The sequence below is a fragment of the Trichomycterus rosablanca genome, chromosome 25, assembly GCF_030014385.1.
Source record: "Trichomycterus rosablanca isolate fTriRos1 chromosome 25, fTriRos1.hap1, whole genome shotgun sequence".
In the NCBI taxonomy this organism is placed as follows: Eukaryota; Metazoa; Chordata; class Actinopteri; order Siluriformes; family Trichomycteridae; genus Trichomycterus; species Trichomycterus rosablanca.
The window spans coordinates 1,521,278-1,540,836 of NC_086012.1; the positions used below are offsets into that span (position 1 = coordinate 1,521,278).

General features: G+C 46.9%; 1 protein-coding gene across 1 annotated transcript in view; it reads right to left on the reverse strand.

The window, feature by feature from the left end:
* zswim5 (zinc finger, SWIM-type containing 5) overlaps nucleotides 1-17,272 on the reverse strand; it is a 42,351-nt gene extending 25,079 nt beyond the window's left edge. Inside the window, exon 1 of the mRNA XM_062987556.1 lies at nucleotides 16,762-17,272. Coding sequence (XP_062843626.1) covers nucleotides 16,762-17,272 — 511 coding nt within the window. The remainder of the gene's footprint in view (nucleotides 1-16,761) is intronic.
* Nucleotides 17,273-19,559: the final 2,287 nt, after the last annotated feature.

Genomic DNA, 19,559 nt, shown 5'->3' on the forward strand with positions numbered 1-19,559 from the left:
CGTGCGGGCTGGAATGCATTACTTAAATTCCATGGACACTACCTCCCTCACCAGAGCAACAGAAAGAGGAGTGTTAGGACTCGAGGGAGGGAGCGAGACTTCCATGAAAAAGAGACCGGGCACCGGGCCAGACTTCGGGATTCACTACAGCGAGGAGAGGGGAAGGACGAGAGAGGAAATACGTCTCTGACCTCCCTCTGATGGTGAGGGAAATTCAATTAGGAGAGAACTTGGAACTTCAACGCCCACACGGAAGCTGACTCGGCTTGTAGACGGACAAACCGGAGAAGAAGAAAAAAAACGACCCTCTTGGAAGAATCCTAGGAGGACACTGTTCTCAGCTATTTTTGACGAATCTATTAAAATAAACTTGAGACCAAAATACAAATCTGTCTGCTACTATTGGAGCCCTGAGCAGGACGGTAAGGGAAATTCAGTTCTGAGAGAACTTGGAACTAGAACGCCCACACGGAAGCCGATTCGACTTGTAGACGGACAAAGACGTACAAAGAAAAAAGACCATAATACAGATCTGTCAGCCATTATTGGACCCCTGAGCAGGACCCTCATCCCTCAGTTGCTTGCACTGTATTTATCAGGTCTTCAGGATAAGTCAGGACGCTAAACCTGGCTAACTAGACTAGACTAGATAGTTGGATTCCAAATATCTCCAACTCCAACAGCTAGTTCTGCATCATCATAGACAGATCAGTAACCCGGTACCCAAAACACACATTATTTTCTGGATGACGATGAAGTTCTTTAGCATGGATCTGTATCTGAGCAAAACAAGACCACAGAAGCAAATCTGTCTCATCTTTCGTTCCTCCTGGATCGTCAATGGGTACAAAACCAAACCCGAAACGTATTCATCTGCTTGTCTGGAAACATGTAGATCGGTAGCGAGGCTCAATTGGACCACATGGTGTCTGATTAGTCGTTCAGTAACGTATCAGTGCTGTACAGCTTCATTATTGTGAGACCAGGGTGTCAGTCTTGGTTTGGGTGGAGTCTGTGCACCTTCGGAGACACAGTCAAGGTTCGGGAAGCACAGAACCCACGGTTGGTATCAGCAGTAGATGAGACAAGTCTGGAAGTACAGACTGGTATCAAGATGCCAATACCAGGTCATAATTGGTGCATGTTAGGGATTCTAACCAGGTCTTTAATGGTCACAAATTTGACTTGATCATGTGTATATTTTGCATCTTATTTTCCAGCCTTGGGATGAAGAAAGGTTTTAATCAGTGTGAGGAGGCAGATCAATCAGATGTGCTAATCAGAGATCTTACCTACACGAATACCCTGAAAGGACGCCTCATCCATGGTAATTGGGAGAGACCTCGTCACTAATGCGAGGCTCAAAATGAGCTATTAATAGAGCTACAAGGTGGGGGGAAGGGGGGTCCATCATTGCAGCGTTTGTATATTTTAGGTACCTACACGAAGGACGTGCAGGAAGCCTAGACTGGTCGTGCAGACCAATCGCATTTCACGATACGCCATCAAAGCTGACATCGGCAGAACAATAATCCACAGACGAGCACAGAATTTGGCAGAAGAATAGCAAAGATAATTATCTTTCATCAAGCTCTGCATTTAGGCAGCGCACTGGAACACAATCCGGCCTAAGTGAGGTGAAGAGCACGCTTTGAACACGAGCATAAAGCCGGCGGAGCACAAAGAGGCCTCTAGGTTGTCGGCGGAGGCGAATGGAGGGCCGGCCGTCCATTGTGCGGCTCCTCCGACTTCAAAGCCGGGGTGTGTGTTTATGACACATGCGTCGCGTTTGAATCGGGATGAAAACTAGCAGACAGGAGCACCCGGGGGAAAGGAGGGGAAAAACCCTGGCAACAACCACAGACAGCGTTCCATACAGAGGGGGGATTAAGCACCAGACAGAAAGAACGAAATCAGATCTCTCTCTTTCTCTGTGCTGCTTCGCTTTCATCGCTTTTACAGTTTATAGCTGGACTCACAATTCTGTTTCAGACCTGAAATCTGAGGTTTTAAATCTGCAGTTTGTGAAACAGACACAGGACTGAAATTTGGACCCTGAAGACGGGAGAGTTGCTGGGTTAGTTGCCATCAAGAAAGCTAGATATTGTTTACTTATTTATAAGGATTTTAACAGCATGTTTTACACACTTTGGTTACACGCATGACAGGAAAGGTAATATCAAAAACAAGCATGGACGATTTTGTATCTCCATTTCACCTCACTTGCACGACTTTAGACATTGGGAGGAAACCGGAACACCTGGAGGAAACCCACACTGACACAAGAGGAACATGCAAACTCCACATGGAAAGGACCTGGACTGCTCCACCTGGGGATTGAACCCGCTTGTGTACCATCTAATCCAAATCCAGTCGACCAGCTGACCGCATACCATGTTGTTCATGTCTGTTTATAGATTAATGCCTTTATAGATTACTGCCTTCGTCACACAAGAGGGCACCAGACAGGCTGTTCCTGCTTGGGGTGAGAAGAAATGGCCGAACGATTGGAGGGCTCTGATGACCTACAGGTATAAAGTGGAACTTATTATCAACACAGTCAATTATCAAGGAGACTCCAAAAAGAGGACATAAGACCCCCAAAAAGGAGATCAGACCCCCAAAAAGAGGGCATCAGACCCAAAAAAGGCAATCAGACCCCAAAAGGGAGGGCATCAGACCCAAAAAAAAGAGGGCATCGGACCCCAAAAAGGAGATCAGACCCCAAAAAAGATCAGACCCCAAAAGGTAGGTATCAGACCCAGAAAAGGCAATCAGACTCCTAAAAGGAGATCAGACCACAAAAAGGAGGGCATCATACCCCAAAAAGGAGGGCATCAGACCCAAAAAAAAAGGCAATCGGACCCCAGAAAAACGCAATCAGACCTTAAAAAGGAGGACATTAGACCCCAAAAAGGAGATCGGAGTTCAAACAAGGCAATCAGACCCCAAAACGGAGGGCATCAGACCCAAACGTGCTGCAAATGTAAACATGAGAAGTAGCTACGCTGCAGCACAGCACAACAAAACACCACATATATCTTCTCCTTTCCGCTCTGAAACGTGACGATCACGGAACCAAACCAAAACCGCCGAGTCATCTGAAAGTATGACACAGGTGAAGCGCCGCAAGGAGACCGCGAAGCAAGCGCTCGCTGCCGTACGGGCTCAGAAGTCTATTTCCTGTATAGGCGCGGCGCCGCTTTTTATGTCGCCCGTGTGCAGCGAGCACCCGCCCTGTGGTGGCATTATTAAACAGAGTACGGTTCCAGGATGTGCACAGGAACTTGTGCATCGCCGTGTCGTTTAAATAAGCAAAACCAACATGCTGATGGACGTGTAAATGAAAACGTGCTGCGTGTCGAATCAGCCCCGCTGGGTGAACCTCCACTTCAGTGCTAGAGGAGTTTATTTATTTGTTTATTTATTTAGTTGTTTATCGCCGTGCTTACAGCATGATTATATTCACAGTCTATCATCCCGGTCAAGTGTTGTTGCACTCTTTTATACCAATTCTTTCCAAGAAATGAAGGATTGTTTTCATTTTTGCTAGAGATGCTCGTTCCTGTGAGTACGGTGCCAGAGGAGAGAGAGACAAAGTAAAGACAAGCTGGAGGACTCGCCGAGGGCACGACGGGTACGCTTAAAACTCTCCTTTCTGTTGGACCTAGAATAGTAATGAGCGACCGCGGCTTCAATCAAACTGAATTATCCCAGAAAGGCCTCTTCAATCACCCGCTGATTCGTTCTCTCCCCCCTCATCCGTCCTCCCTCTCAAATGAGGAAGAAGCCAGCGATGAAAGATAGCCGTCATGAATATTCCCTTAAATCACCGCCTCGGAAGCGAGAGGACACCTGTTTCCAGGCTGCGCGGTGATGAGACCAGGCCGGGGACGCCGGGTTTTCATTTTCATCAGGCGGCCTTCGTGCTTCGCCGTGGCGGCCTCGACGATCCGCCGTTTACGAGCTGATGAAAACAAATTGTGCAACACCGGCGCAGATTGGCCGACTCTGAACGTATCCGGCGCTCGCTCATATCGCTTTGTGAGGGATCAAACGCCGAACCGTGCCAACCAGGACAATACCGAACCGAGACGTAACAGGAACCTGCGAGTTCTGCAGCTCTGCATTTCTGTCGTATCCACTGAAACACTCAATCGTGCAGAATTTTTGACCCCGGGTCATATCTGTCCTCCCAACCCAACGAAAAAGACCTTTGTTACATAAAGGAAGAAAGCAATCAGATCTGATGGCGCTTAATTGCAGCTTTCATGATTACTGCTTCAACACTTCTGGAAGTACACGGCTTATTTCTATCTCCAAGATAAGCAGTGCCAAATTTTTAACGCTGATTTTACCCTCGTTCTGCTGCCACAGCAAAAAGAGAAGATGCTTAGAGCTCCGTCACACTCAGGAAAAATGTTGTTAAAAAAATGTCTTTTTAGGCTAAATTCTGCTTCTGGATTGAGAATTGAGAGATTAGATGATACAGAACACAAATATTTGGAATCGCTGATGCCCTACATTCCTACCCAGATGCTTTGTGACGTTAAGATTTCACGTGTTCGAGGTGGCGAGCGCTTAACATCACGTATCAAACCAGCCAGTCCACGAAGCTTCACGATATAAATGTTTTTACTTATAAATGGAAAACATCCTGTCGTTCTCTCCATGGACTCCTACAGTCGCACCATGGCTGCCCCCTTACGCCCTGATCCTGTTACACCGTGACCAAGAACAATCCGTTTCAGGGAATCCAGGCCCCTGATGCCACCATGAAGCCATTCTGATGCCACCCTCTGCCTGTACAGCCGCACGGTCCATTCTAAGCTTTGTTCTCTCTTTTATGCACGACTCTGACTTCAGTTGGGACAGGCGGAAGAAGATCGCATCTCGGTCTGAGTCCTCTCTGTGTGGAGATTGCATGTTCCCCCCGTGTCTGTGTGGTTTTCCTCCAGGAGCTCCGGTCATGAATGTGTGTAAAACATGACGTTCAAATCCTAATAAATAAATAAATAAATATGACCACAAAAAGATGATCAGACCCCAAAAAAGAGATCAGACCCTAAAGAGGAGGGCATTAGACCCCAAAACGGAGATCAGACCTCAAAAAGAGCGGACATAAGACCCCAAAACGGTAGGACATCAGACCGCAAAAAGGAGAACATCAGACCCCAAAAAGAAGGGGACATCAGACCCAAAAAGGGGATCAGACCCAACAAAAAAGGAGGACATCAGACCCAAAAAAGGAGGGAGTCAGATCCCCAAAAAGAAGATCAGACCTCAAAAAGGACATCAGACCCCTAAAAGGGATCACACCTCAAAAGTGAGATAAGACCCCAAAAAGGAGATCAGGCCCTAAAAAGGAGGACATTAGACCACAAAAAAGAGATCAGACCCAAAAAAGAAGAACATTAGACCCCAAAAAGGGACTAGACCTCAAAAGTGAGAAAAGACCCCAAAAAGGAGAACATCAGTTCTCAAAAAGATCAGGCCTCAAAAAGGAGAACATAAGGAGGGCATCAGACCTCAAAAAAGAGGGCATCAGATCCCAAAACATGACATTAAAATCCTAATAAATAAATAAACAAAATAAATATTACCAGTTGATTAGCTAGCGTGAACTGGGAGGAGAACTGGGAGGAGAACTGGGAGGAGAACTGGGAGGAGAACTGGGAGAAGAACTGGGCGCCCGATAGCACCGGCTGTGGTGGATTTGGTGAATCACATTTCCAGACGGCCTGCCTCTCGTTTCGAGGGGGGATGGGTGGAATGGCAGGGAACCTGTACGGGGGGGGGGGGGGGGGGGGGGGGGGGTACGGATGTTTGGGGTTGATTGTGTGTGTGTGTGTGTGTGTGTGTGTGTGTGTGTGTGTGTGTGTGTGTCCAGATGTATATCCCCATGGCTGTCGACCGTATTAATCATGCCGGAGAGAAGGAGGAGGTGTTTACTGGTGAAGGACGGGGCGAACCTCTCGGTACGTCTGCCGCTCCGACGTGTCGCTCGTCAGCCCCGGCCCCAAAGTCATACAGGCCCGGAAGACTAATGAGGGTGTCTCTTTCTTTTCCACACACCCCATGCGGACGCAAACACACACACACACACACACACACACACACACACACACACACACACACACACACACACACACACACACTCGCGCGCTCTCTCTCTCTCTCCGCCGGCTGGTTATTTACTCCACCTTTCATATGTCAGTTTGATTGTTTTCGCTTAGCCTCCCTCTCTCGTTTTCGGCACCCATTTTCCTGCACTCATCTGTTCCCTAATGGAGAAAAGCAAGTGTGTAATGAGCCACATCAGCCACCGCTGGCACACAGCGCCGAAAAGGAAGCCGCAAAAGAATCGGGCTTTGATATTTATATTATATTTATACAGTGTGACCCCTCAGCCAGGCCCCAACCCACCTCTGATTATCAATATTTCATACCCCGTCTCTAATATAGAACAGGGGGGTATAGGACGGGGCACGACCGTGCTCGTCTCATGAATGGGCTTTTCATTATTTAGAAGTCACGTCGTTCTTCACCCCTCTCATATGCAAGCGCTGACAGACAAGGGGGTCACGATGAAAGGGCTTAAACCTAATCTGGCCTAACAGAGAAACGAACCATCTGCACCGGCAACACACACAGATATTGGTTTCGCCCGACTTAAATTCGACGCCTCGCCCCTTTAGGCCCGCCTTCCGAAAATCAACACGAAGGTGAGCGAGCTGGCAGACGTGATGCAGGAGGAAAATTGCTGCCTGTACGGTTAAAAACAACCCAACACGGGGCAAAAGTCAAGCCCAGAGTCTTAGACGAAAAACATGAGTCACAGAAAGACCTGAAAACAACCACAGTAATGTCATGGGTACAAAAAAACCATTGGGGGCGGTTAGTAGGGTGGAAGGAGACATCAGACCTCCAAAATAGAACATCAGACCTCAAAAAAGAAGAGATCAGACCCCAAAAAGGAGATCAGAGCCAAAAAATTAGGACATAAGACTCCGGAAAGTAGGTCAGACCCCAAAAAAGGAGAACATTAGACCCCAAAAAGGCTGACATCAGACACCCCAAAACAGGAGGGCATTAGAGTTCAAAAAGGAGATCAGACCCCCCCCAAAAAAGAGGTTATTTTAGTCCAAAAAGGAGATCAGACCACAGCAAGGAGGAGATCATGACATCAGACCCCAAAACAGGAAAACATTAGACCCCAAAAAGGAGGAGATCAAATCCTAAAAAGGAGGGCATCAGATCCCAAATAGGAGAGCATCAGACCCTAAAAAGAAAGCATCAGATCCTAAAAGTAGATCAGACCCCAAAAAGTAGGAGAACAGACAGCAAAAAGGAGAGCATTATACCCCAAAAAGAAGAATATCAGAGCCTAAAAAGGAGAATATCAGACCCCAAAAAGAAGAATATCAGACCCCAAAAATGAGAACATCAGGGTCCAAAGAGGAGATCAAATCCTAAAAAGGAGGGCGTCAGATCCCAAATAGGAGAGCATCAGACCCTAAAAAGAAAGCATCAGATCCTAAAAGTAGATCAGACCCACAAAAAGGAGGAGATCAGATTCTAACAAACTGGTTTGTTTGAACATAAAAACGTTGTTGTCTGTAAAGCCGCCTCTTCAGCATAGCTGGAGTGTTTTGAAGTATTTCTTTGCTAGCTAATCATTAGCTTATGACACAGCAAAATCAACAACACAACTAACGCTCAGATGGATCAGGAATGCTACACAACTGAGGGCGTTAATGATTAGCCGCTAGCTAACAAAGAAGTCAACTGTTCTGTTAACGCTGTCGTTTAAAAAGCTTGTTTACATTCATTTCTGCTGATCTAAACCTCCAGTCTGAAGGCCAGACTAAGCTAACCTCGTTACTACCAATAATAATGGTGACAGATTCATCTCGGTTAGCATCTTTAGCCTTGACGGCTAGCTAGCATATTTGTTTACAGTCATACTCTCTGGAATGAAATGAAATGGAATATGAGCACATTTAGCAAAACAACATACTCAGCTTAGCCTGAAAGAGCTGAAACATGCTAATCAAACGTGGTTTAGCCTCCGTGCGGTTTCTGAAACATCTAGTGTCAAAGTGCTAGGCACAAAATATAACTTAAAAAGCTAACTGGTGGTTAGTGTGTGATGTACGTCGTAAATAACTACACTTAGTTAAACCTGCCGCATAAATATATAGTCTTAAACTAGCATCACTGTATTTTAGGTCATTACAATGACTAAAAGTTGTTAGCTTTGTTAAAAGCTGACCTATGCTAACAGTGCTTTAGAAACGAACGCAGCTCCTTTAGCTGCACGTGAACGTCAGACATCGCTAACTAAAAGTGCTGACGCTCCAGAAAGGACGCTAAACGGAACATTTGCGCTGGAATGAGTGTTATGAAACAGCGCCGGCGCGGCTACCTAAATCCACTAGCCGCCCGCAGAAGTGAGCCCCCGAGGTGCCTTCAAGGTGAAGGCGCTAATGTGCGTTTACATCAGGGCGGAGGCGCGTGTTTACGCTTTAGATCCCAGACTGACTGTCGCGAGTCAGCAGGTAGCTTCACAGAGACGCGATGAGAGACGGGTTCGTCCTCATTCCATCCTAAAAGCTCCAAAACAAAAGGGCCCCGCGTTCGCCCCGGCGCCTCAGGGAGGGACCTGCACGCTCCAGGATGCCAATCAGAGCGCCAGGCGGTACGAGGGGCATCAAGGATCCGACTGGAGACAACGTTGGACTGGAGAAGTCCAGCTCCATCACACACACACACACACACACACACACACACACACACACACACACACACACACAGACACACACAGACACACAGACACACACACACACACACACAGACACACTTAACCAGTCGCCTTTACACATCACACATTTACACTTTACACATCAGACCCCAATAAAGGAGAACATCAGACCCCAATAAAGGAGAACATCAGACCCCAATAAAGGAGAACATCAGACCCCAATAAAGGAGAACATCAGACCCTAATAAAGGAGAACATCAGACCCCAATAAAGGAGAACATCAGACCCCAATAAAGGAGAACATCAGACCCCAATAAAGGAGAACATCAGACCCCAATAAAGGAGAACATCAGACCCCAATAAAGGAGAACATCAGACCCCAATAAAGGAGAACATCAGACCCTAATAAAGGAGAACATCAGACCCCAATAAAGGAGAACATCAGACCCCAATAAAGGAGAACATCAGACCCCAAAAAAGGAGAACATCAGACCCTAATAAAGGAGAACATCAGACCACAATAAAGGAGAACATCAGACCCTAATAAAGGAGAACATCAGACCACAATAAAGGAGAACATCAGACCTTTGAGGACATAACACACCAAAAAGAAGAACATCAGACCCCAAAAAGGAGAACATCAGACCCCAGCATAGACTGCTTTTACCCTTTTACCCTGCATCTGTGCGTGGTGCGGGGGCTGTTTAAATAAAATAAACATAAACCCCGACAGAATTTTACTACTGACGAGTTTTTCGGGCCGCGCCGGAGCTCCGAGCGCTCAGACAAACATGCGAGTCGTGTTTTTTTAAAGAAAAGCTTTTAAATCAGGGCAGTGATAGCTCAGTGGTTAAGGTACTGGACTAGTAATCAGAAGGTTGCCGGTTCAAGCCCCACCACCACCCAGTTGCCATTGTTGGGTCCCTGAGCAAGGCCCTTAATCCTCAATTGCTCATCGTGTTCAGCTCATTGTGTAAGTCGCTTTGGATAAAAGCGTCTGCTAAATGCTAACCGCACGTGAGACGCGGCCGGCGCTCGTCCGAGCATCCGAATCGCCCGCGACGCATTTGCATAGAGGTTTGCACAGCGCTAACTGCTCTCTCTCCCTCTTTTTGCCTTCTGGCAGGATATTTGACCCCATCTCCAGCGTGCTTTATCCTTCCTCTCTGCTCCAGACTGAGAAAATTAAGTTTCCATGTGAACTGGCTGCAGGAGGAAGAAAAGAGGAGAAAAAAACCCACGTTGCAGATCTGGGCTGGATGAAAGGGGCTGGCGTGGGGGAGGGCGGCATGTGTTTCCTGCGCTCCCCGGTTTAGTCTTACAGCCCCTGACCGGGGGCCCTTTCGCTCGGGTCTCTGTTTTCTGCTCTCTGGCCGCTCGAGTGCACCTCGCGTGTTTGTGTTATTGGTTTATTTTTTCGGACGCTACACGGTTCCAGTTTCTCCACGCTGGTTACCATATCGAGTCAGCCGAAGCTTTTAGCCAAATATGGGAGACGATCCATGCCGGGGGTTAAGAGCCTCATTTAGGACCTGGGATTTAAACCTACGGACTTCTGAACACACGTGAGCGACCAGATCAAATCTAACCAGCAAACTCGGCATCCGAAGCCCAAGACGTTCTTATAGGCTCCAATAAAGGAGAACATCAGACCTTAAAAAGAAGAACATAAGACCCCAAAAAGGTGAACATCAGACCCCAAAAAGGAGAACATCAGACCTTAAAAAGAAGAACATCAGACCTTAAAAAGAAGAACATCAGACCCCAAAAAGAGAACATCAGACCTTAAAAAGAAGAACATCAGACCCCAATAAAGGCGGACATCAGACCCCAATAAGGGCGGACATCAGACCACAAAAAGGAGAGCGTGGTACAAAACTACAGTATCAGCAGATCAAATCTAACCATCGCGAACTCAGCATCCAAAGCCCAAGCCTAAAATTAGGAATAGCGTCTGCATGTTATACAGAAAGGGCCTAGAACTTCACCCCTATGATGTTAGGAAAGCAACCAGATTTCCAATTCCTGTCTTGCTCCGTATGCTAAGCGCTTCTGATCAACACGATCCAAAGGTCACGGAAAAAACAAAGCAAGAATTTAATAATTATTGAATTGAGTTCAGTCGTGACTTTCCAAAATAAGAACCTGTGCCAGACTTCCAAACCCAAAGCCTGAAGGTCTAAAAATGCTGCCGACCGTGCCAACACACGAGCGTCCTGATAATAATGAGACAAATCCATAATCCATAACTAATCGACTGTGTTTCTCTAAGGTTTTAGTACGGGAAGGCCCGAGAAGTCTCGTCTAGCCTCAATTTTTCTCCTCTAACATTGTGCTGATGAGGTACCTGCCTCCCCTCCTTTACCCGCTTCCAAATTAATTTTCCTCCTTTGATAAAGACTTGAGGGGAAGAAAAAGTGCTTAATGGCCGCGTCCTTCAGCAGCCCCCTCTTAATAAGTGCAAGAAAAGACGATTTGTCGAACTGATTTTCTTTGAGACTTGCAGGCATGGAATTAATTACCTTGATTAAACATTGTCAGAGCGGCCGGCCAAAGACGGACAGAAACGAATTAGCGCTCCCTTGTCAGACGGGTACGAGACTGGTCCCGATTACAAAGGGCGGGAGACGTCACGGCGTGTTGGTCTCGCCGCACGTCGCTTGTATGAAAACGTTTGTATTCGGAAAGACGCCGCGGTCCTACTAGGGAGGAAAATACGCCAGATCAAACCATCGCTAGAATTAAACTGCCGTCTGGATCGGCTGCGGTTCGACCGGGCGCTCGTGATAGCAGGAATGCCTCGCAGGATCTGCCAGCGCCCTTTAGAGCCCCTGACAGGAAAACTAATAAATGCAGGAGGACCAGCAAAACAGCAACACTCCCACCCAAACCACCAGCTAGACACATTCCTGACGGAACCACGAACGCCAAAATCTGAGGGTCGGGGAAAAAAAAAAAGCGCTCGCGCTCCAGGGCGAGGCGGCGTCACGGTCTGAAGCATTAAAATGTTAAAGAAAGAGAAAGAAAGAAAAACCTCGGACCCTCTGGGATGCGACTTTTGCCTCTGCGGCGCTGTAGGAGGCTCTATAAAAACGCCCCGTCACAACCACCAGCCCTTAAACAAACCCCGTCCGCGGACGCAGCCTTCCCTTTACCCTTATAGAGCACCGAGCGGGGGTTCTACAGCTGGGTAACAAAGCATGACACGTAATAATCCTCGGGTCTGACTTAAAGCCGAAGGCTCCTCCGAAAGGGGCAGGAACGGCGGAGGGGGCGTACGCAAACAAACCCGGGATTTAATTATTCTAACCAGCACGCCAACTCGGAAGGACGGAGACGCCGCTTATGAAGGTTTATGAATCCTAGCGTATGTGAGAACGTTCAGTGTCTCCTAGCGCTCTTTAGGTCGTCCAGCAAATTCATACCGTCTTAGGAATACCTTAGATTGTCCAAGACACCTTTTAGGGACGTGAAAATCTCCCATCCTGCCCACGATACCTCTTTTGTGTCATCTATTGAGCCTGTAAGGTTTTAAGACTCAAGGATAGAAAATCAACTCTTCCACACAAAATCAGGCGAAAACAGCAACCTCTAAGCTGACAGCGATACAATGCTTGCTTGACTGTGGACAGGGTAGCCCGTGTTTCAGCAGCTTTTAATACACAGCCGACACGTCTGTCTATTTTTCCCTTCGATTTTCGGCTTATATCTGATCGGCCGGACGAATTTGCTCCTGGCATGAGATGTTCAGGAGCTGATGGGCCAATCAAGCGCTGTATCATCGCAGTAATACGACGCTTGCTCGACTGTGGACAGGGTAACCCATATTCCATCAGCTTTTTATTCACGCTAGGCTTGTTTCCCTTGATTACTGGCTTATATGTTTTTTTTTTTCTGGTGAGCTTGTGAGGTTTAAGACTAAAACAAGAGACTAGAACTCTCTGATGGCCTTGTGGACCCAAAAGACGCCTGACGTGCTTCTGAACACCTTGTAGATCATTTGGTACTTTTATTTCAGCCTTAAGTGCTAGTGAGGCATCGAGTGAGGTACAGAGGTCACTTTGAGGACCAGAGACTCGCCGAATAATCCTAAAAGCTTCAGTTACGAAGCGGTGAGAGCGTGCTAACTTACAAACGTCCTAGCAGACATGTGAGATGTTTACGACACCTAAAAGCATGGTGAGCTTCCTGGCCTGCACGCTTTTCAGAGCTTGGTGATTCTTCTAGCACTTCTCCTCAAGCAAGTGAGACCCAGAACACTAATGAGAAGCCTGGCACGTCTGTGTGAAAAACCTAGCACAACATTAGGAAGTATTAAGAGCATGACAGACGGGCTTTAGCCTACAAAGGAACGTCTGTGAAGCTTCAGAAGTCACCCAGCAGACTTTCTGAGTCACCCAGCGCTCTTCTTTTTACTCAAACATCAGACCGAGTGTACTCGAGACGGGTCTTGCATATTCAGGAAGCGTGATGGCTAATCTAGCACACTCGTGAGTGAAACCCGGCCTCCTCGCGCAGACCGGAGTGTTAAAACCTCAAGCCCGGCGTGGGCGTCATAAACATCAGAATGACAAACATCCTTTGTGACTCTCGGGTTCAAAGAGAGGAGGCACAGGAGTCGAAGAAAGAACGACAACAAACAAGAATCGACTCGGTACCTCGGCCACTCGTGCCTGTCTCGCCCGGCGCTGACAGATTCGCAGGAGTGAAAGAAGAAGAAGAAAAAAAGCTCGCGCCGGCGCTAGCTCACACTCTCACACATCTTCACTAACCACATAATGAAGTGTCGACGGCACAGACGGGCGTTACGACAAAAGGGTTACGGCGTGAAGTACACGAGGACACGTTCGCGATACGCCGCGAGTGGAGGAGCGAGCCGAAACAGGAAGCCGCTATTCAAACCGACTTGGTGCGCCCTGACCCTCCTCCCAAAATAAGATATGAAAACATAAACAGATACGACGATACGTATACAGTTCCTGTTCCTTATGTTAGCTTTATCCAAACACTGATCATGTCCATCAAAATATACCAAAGTAACAAAAGTATTGGACTAGTAATCAAGCCCTACCGCCGCCAAGCTGCCAATGTTGGACCCCTGAGCAAGACCCTCAGTAGCTTGCATTGTATTCGGTCACAATTATAGGTCGCTTTGGATTAAAGCACATCATCAACACCACTTTTAAAACCCATGACAGAATTTAGCCTTAAATAATATGCATCTACCACATTTACAAACCTCAAGGGCAGAAAATCAACTCTTCCACATAGAAATGAGCCCCTTATAGTTTTAAAATCCCATAAACAGAGGGAAAAAAAACATGACCAGCCTCTAAGCTGACAGTGATACGACGCTTGCTTGACTGTGGACAGGGTAACCTAGGCCTTTTGGGTTATATCTGATTTCCTCCTGGCGTAAGATGTCTAGGAGCTGATTGGCCGGTCATCTGCAATACAACGGTGATACAAATAAAGGCTTTTACTTATTTAATTAATAGTTCTTTGCAGGTCTGCTTTGTGTAGTCCTGTAATTAGCATATGGCTAGCTAAGCCAGTGTCACATTTCCATGCCTGGCCAATTAGCAAGTAGCAAGTCAAGTGCCATCAGCAGCTCAGTAGCTCGCTTGTGTTTCAATCCAAGAACTAAAAAGCGAATGCTAACCATTTGCTCCAGTTCCTCCAATATCTACATGGAAGATCAGCGTGCTGGAAGAAGCTGAGCATGGTGCTGATACACAACAATACAACAACGATACCATATTTCCTAGATGGACCAATAAAAACATAAATGCTAACGAACTGAAATAAAGATAAACACACACCTGACATCATAAATAGCTGATTAGCTGAGTAGCTATTTTACGCTAACGCACCACATGTGTGTTTTCCAGAAGTGCACGGCTCAGGAACGGGTTTTTTTAAGGCGTGGAGCAGATACGAGGTTGTTAAATAAGTGGGCGCGTTATTGCATTACAGCCCGGTTATCGCATTTCCACGCAACACAGCAGAGCTTTTGTAAGAATAAACCGGCCGCGGCTCCTTTATTGAATCAGGTACGTGTATGCTTTCGCGGCCCTGCTAACACCTAAGTGTAATAGGGATTTGGGGAATCCTGGTGCTGCTATTTCAAGAAACCAAAACACACACTACAGACGGGCGGCGCACAGAGGTGGGCAGTGTGTGCCGGTCAGCGTGGACTGTGAATAAACCTCGTCTGAACCACGTGTGTCAGGTCTGCTGAGGTAACGGACTAGCATAACAAGGGTAAATCCTAGTTTGATCTCATTTCTAAAGGTTTCATTACAGTTTGGTTGACAAATGACATCAGAATGCATTGCTATCAGCCGGTCCGGTGTCTATACAGACATGACTGGTGAAGTCTAATAACGGGGTGTCCAAACAGCCCAGCCATTGGGAGGTGCTCTTAATAGTGCAATCTTGTTTAGGTTGTGCCAAGAAGGGAAACCGGTGTAAGAATGATCTGTTTGGCGTCTCCGAAAAACAGGAGCAGTCGAAGATTAAAAAAGCACTTTTATTACGTTAAATATTCATATACAACAAGCTGCCAATTACTTATCATTGTGACGAGCCTATAAGGAGCTTGGGTGGCATAGCAGCCCATTGCTTTCTACCCTATCCGGGGTATTTCTGCCTTGCGTCTGGTCCTTCCACGACCCAAACCAGGCCAAATGGGTTCACAGAAATAAATGAATGAATGTAATATCTCTATTATTATAATAAGGCATAATACCGAATGCCACATACCAACAAACCATAAACAGGGCTTTTGCATTATGTTATGCAAACTTACTATGAATTTGCATCAACTACTGCATTACCATTTGTCATCCATGACGTTTTTAATCCACATTTAACATTAATTTCTATGATTTTAAATGCCCAAAGCCCAGGACTAAGCACATCCTGGAGACCCAGCCAACCTTCTGCTACTTTAAATATGTGAGCAATAAACAAAAATGCATTCACAATCTAGAGAAGCACTCGGCTATCTATATTTCTCTCTATATAGAATAGAAATGGAGCTTGTGTGGTCCTCCTTTGTGTAAAATAAAGGGGCTATAGGAGAGGCTTTTCTTTCTGTGCTGATTGATGGCTGAGCTCTTTCCAATCATGGGGGGAGGAGAGCTCATTGTGTGAGCGATTGCAGGCATTATTTCGCTAAAACAAAGCATTTCTTGTGTAAACAGCACGTATTTTGATAGAAAGCACCAGAAAAGTAAAATACGAGTGGGATTTTAGTGACAGTGTCGGGAAATATGAAGCTCCTTTGTCCTGATCAATCAGTAAGAAGGATGAACAAAAGCCTCAGATAGGGTTTGTTTTGAAAGCGCAATATTTCAGGACTCTTATCAGTCGAGGGTGGAAAAACACGTTTGTGTGATCATTGTGGAAAAAATACAACACATTTAAGTGGTTAGTTTAGAAGTAAGGGAAAAAAACAAGTGTTTCGGGTACAGCTCGAAACGGGAACGGATATACAATAGAGGGTTTTTTCCCCAGAAGAACGGGGCGCCCATTGTGAGCGTAAATGTCGACTTTGAGAGGTTTTCTGACTCCGTCCGTGGGGTAAATTCCTAACTAAAGTGATTCCTGAAAAAAGTGTACAGGTCCACGCACGAAAGCAAGTGTAAAAGTCGGATTACACGCACTGAAACCAGGACAAACGGCCCATTTAATCTTTAAAAGCCTGCGCTCAGTGAAACGCGACCCAAAAGCACGAAAGCGATTCTGTTTTTCAAACCCGACAATTACCAAACATGATCAAACGAGCAAACTGAGCTCGATCTTAAGTTTTTTTTGTACCCGATCATTAAACAAAGTCATAATTCATAAAACCAGACTGCTTTCATTAGCCTGCTCGGACCCAGAAATCTTCTTGGAACTGTTTTCCAAAGAATCCAGAGCGCGACCCATTTCCGAGAAAGCGATAAACAAAAGGGGGGAGAGAGAGGAGAAAACACCGTGCGTGGACTTACCGACTTGCAGGACGTTTTCCACGCATCCCATTTCCAAAAGGCGGATCCCTCTGCGAAAAGGCAGTCCGTCAGCTCCTCCGTTCGTGCCCGCAGCCGCAGAGCCGCTTGCCGGAGCAGACGCGGCTCCGGCACCCGCGGACGATCCAGCGGACGCGGCCGAAGACGCACCGGGTGTCTCCTCCGCCGCGGCTCGGCACTGAAACGACGAGTACATGCATATCTCCCGTTCGTTCCTGGGAAAAGACCAGAAAACTATGCGCCTCTGCACCGGTTCGGGAATCCTCTCGAAGCGCTCCTCTACCCGTTCGAAGGCCCACTTCTCCGCCACGGCCTTGGCCGCGCAGTCCAGCAGCGACTCCGGGCAGCGAAGACGCGCACCCGAAAACCCCGGCCCGGGCCCTGGTCCAGGCCCGCGCGGAGCAGGACGCAGGCACGGCCGCTTGCTGGCCGGTGGCGAGAAAAGCTGGAGAGGCGGCTGAAGCGGCGGAATCTCGCCACGTCCCTCCGCCATGACAACCGACTGAAACACTGCGAGCTCGGAGAGGAGCGGAGACGCGCACCAGACGCACCGGGAGAGGGAGGAGCGCACCAGCACCAGGAGGAGCCACCGAGCAGGAGGAACCACGTCACCTGCAATAACAAACCCCCCCCCCCACCGATCACCACGCTAGCGATCTGGTCTGGGAAGATTCGTACCAGTCCTACACCAGTCAGCAATTAATTATAATAATCAACAGAATAAACCCTCCAGGTCTCCAGTCCTGGACCTTCTAAGTCCTGCACGGTTTCAGTTTGCACATCTTGCACATTATTAAGTGCTGGATCACGTGTCCTGGATCAGCAGGGGAAGGGCTGTGGACCACCAGAACTGACACTTAAAAATAAACACAAGACCATAAGAGTGGTTACTGTTTGTACATACTAGTTAACAGATTTTACTAACCACTACTCACGTTACACTACTCATATTACCTTTCTTTAGTGTATTTATACACCTGTATAGTATTGTACAGTAATACTTATCTTAAATACTTCTGCAGTAATACCTGACTTTACCTTTATGATTAATAAAGTGACCTATCTGTCTGTCTGTCTATCTATCTACCTGTCTGTGCGTCCATCCGCCCATCAGTCTATCTATCTGTCTGTCCGTCCGTCTGTCTATCTATCTATCTGTCTGTCTGTCTGTCTCTTTGTCTGACTGTCTGTCTGTCTGTCTATTTATATATATATATATATATGTGTGTGTGTGTGTGTGTGTGTCTGTCTGTCTATCTATATGTACAGTGTATCACAAAAGTGAGTACACCCCTCACATTTCTGCAAATATTTTATTATATCTTTTCATGGGACAACACTATAGAACTAAAACTTGGATATAAGTTAGAGTAGTCAGTGTACAACTTGTATAGCAGTGTAGATTTACTGTCTTCTGAAAATAACTCAACACACATCCATTAATGTCTAAATGGCTGGCAACATAAGTGAGTACACCCCACAGTGAACATGTCCAAATTGTGCCCAAAGTGTCAATATTTTGTGTGACCACCATTATTATCCAGCACTGCCTTAACCCTCCTGGGCATGGAATTCACCAGAGCTGCACAGGTTGCTACTGGAATCCTCTTCCACTCCTCCATGATGACATCACGGAGCTGGTGGATGTTAGACACCTTGAACTCCTCCACCTTCCACTTGAGGATGCGCCACAGGTGCTCAATTGGGTTTAGTCCATCACCTTTACCTTCAGCTTCCTCAGCAAGGCAATTGTCATCTTGGAGGTTGTGTTTGGGGTCGTTATCCTGTTGGAAAACTGCCATGAGGCCCAGTTTTCGAAGGGAGGGGATCATGCTCTGTTTCAGAATGTCACAGTACATGTTGGAATTCATGTTTCCCTCAATGAACTGCAGCTCCCCAGTGCCAGCAACACTCATGCAGCCCAAGACCATGATGCTACCACCACCATGCTTGACTGTAGGCAAAATACAGTTGTCTTGGTACTTCTCACCAGTGCGCCGCCACACATGCTGGACACCATCTGAGCCAAACAAGTTTATCTTGGTCTCGTCAGACCACAGGGCATTCCAGTAATCCATGTTCTTGGACTGCTTGTTTTCAGCAAACTGTTTGCGGGCTTTCTTATGCGTCAGCTTCCTTCTGGGATGACGACCATGCAGACCGAGTTGATGCAGTGTGCGGTGTATGGTCTGAGCACTGACAGGCTGACCTCCCACGTCTTCAACCTCTGCAGCAATGCTGGCAGCACTCATGTGTCTATTTTTTAAAGCCAACCTCTGGATATGACGCCGAACACGTGGACTCAACTTCTTTGGTCGACCCTGGCGAAGCCTGTTCCGAGTGGAACCTGTCCTGGAAAACCGCTGTATGACCTTGGCCACCATGCTGTAGCTCAGTTTCAGGGTGTTAGCAATCTTCTTATAGCCCAGGCCATCTTTGTGGAGAGCAACAATTCTATTTCTCACATCCTCAGAGAGTTCTTTGCCATGAGGTGCCATGTTGAATATCCAGTGGCCAGTATGAGAGAATTGTACCCAAAACACCAAATTTAACAGCCCTGCTCCCCATTTACACCTGGGACCTTGACACATGACACCAGGGAGGGACAACGACACATTTGGGCACAATTTGGACATGTTCACTGTGGGGTGTACTCACTTACGTTGCCAGCTATTTAGACATTAATGGCTGTGTGTTGAGTTATTTTCAGAAGACAGTAAATCTACACTGCTATACAAGCTGTACACTGACTACTCTAAGTTATATCCAAGTTTCATGTC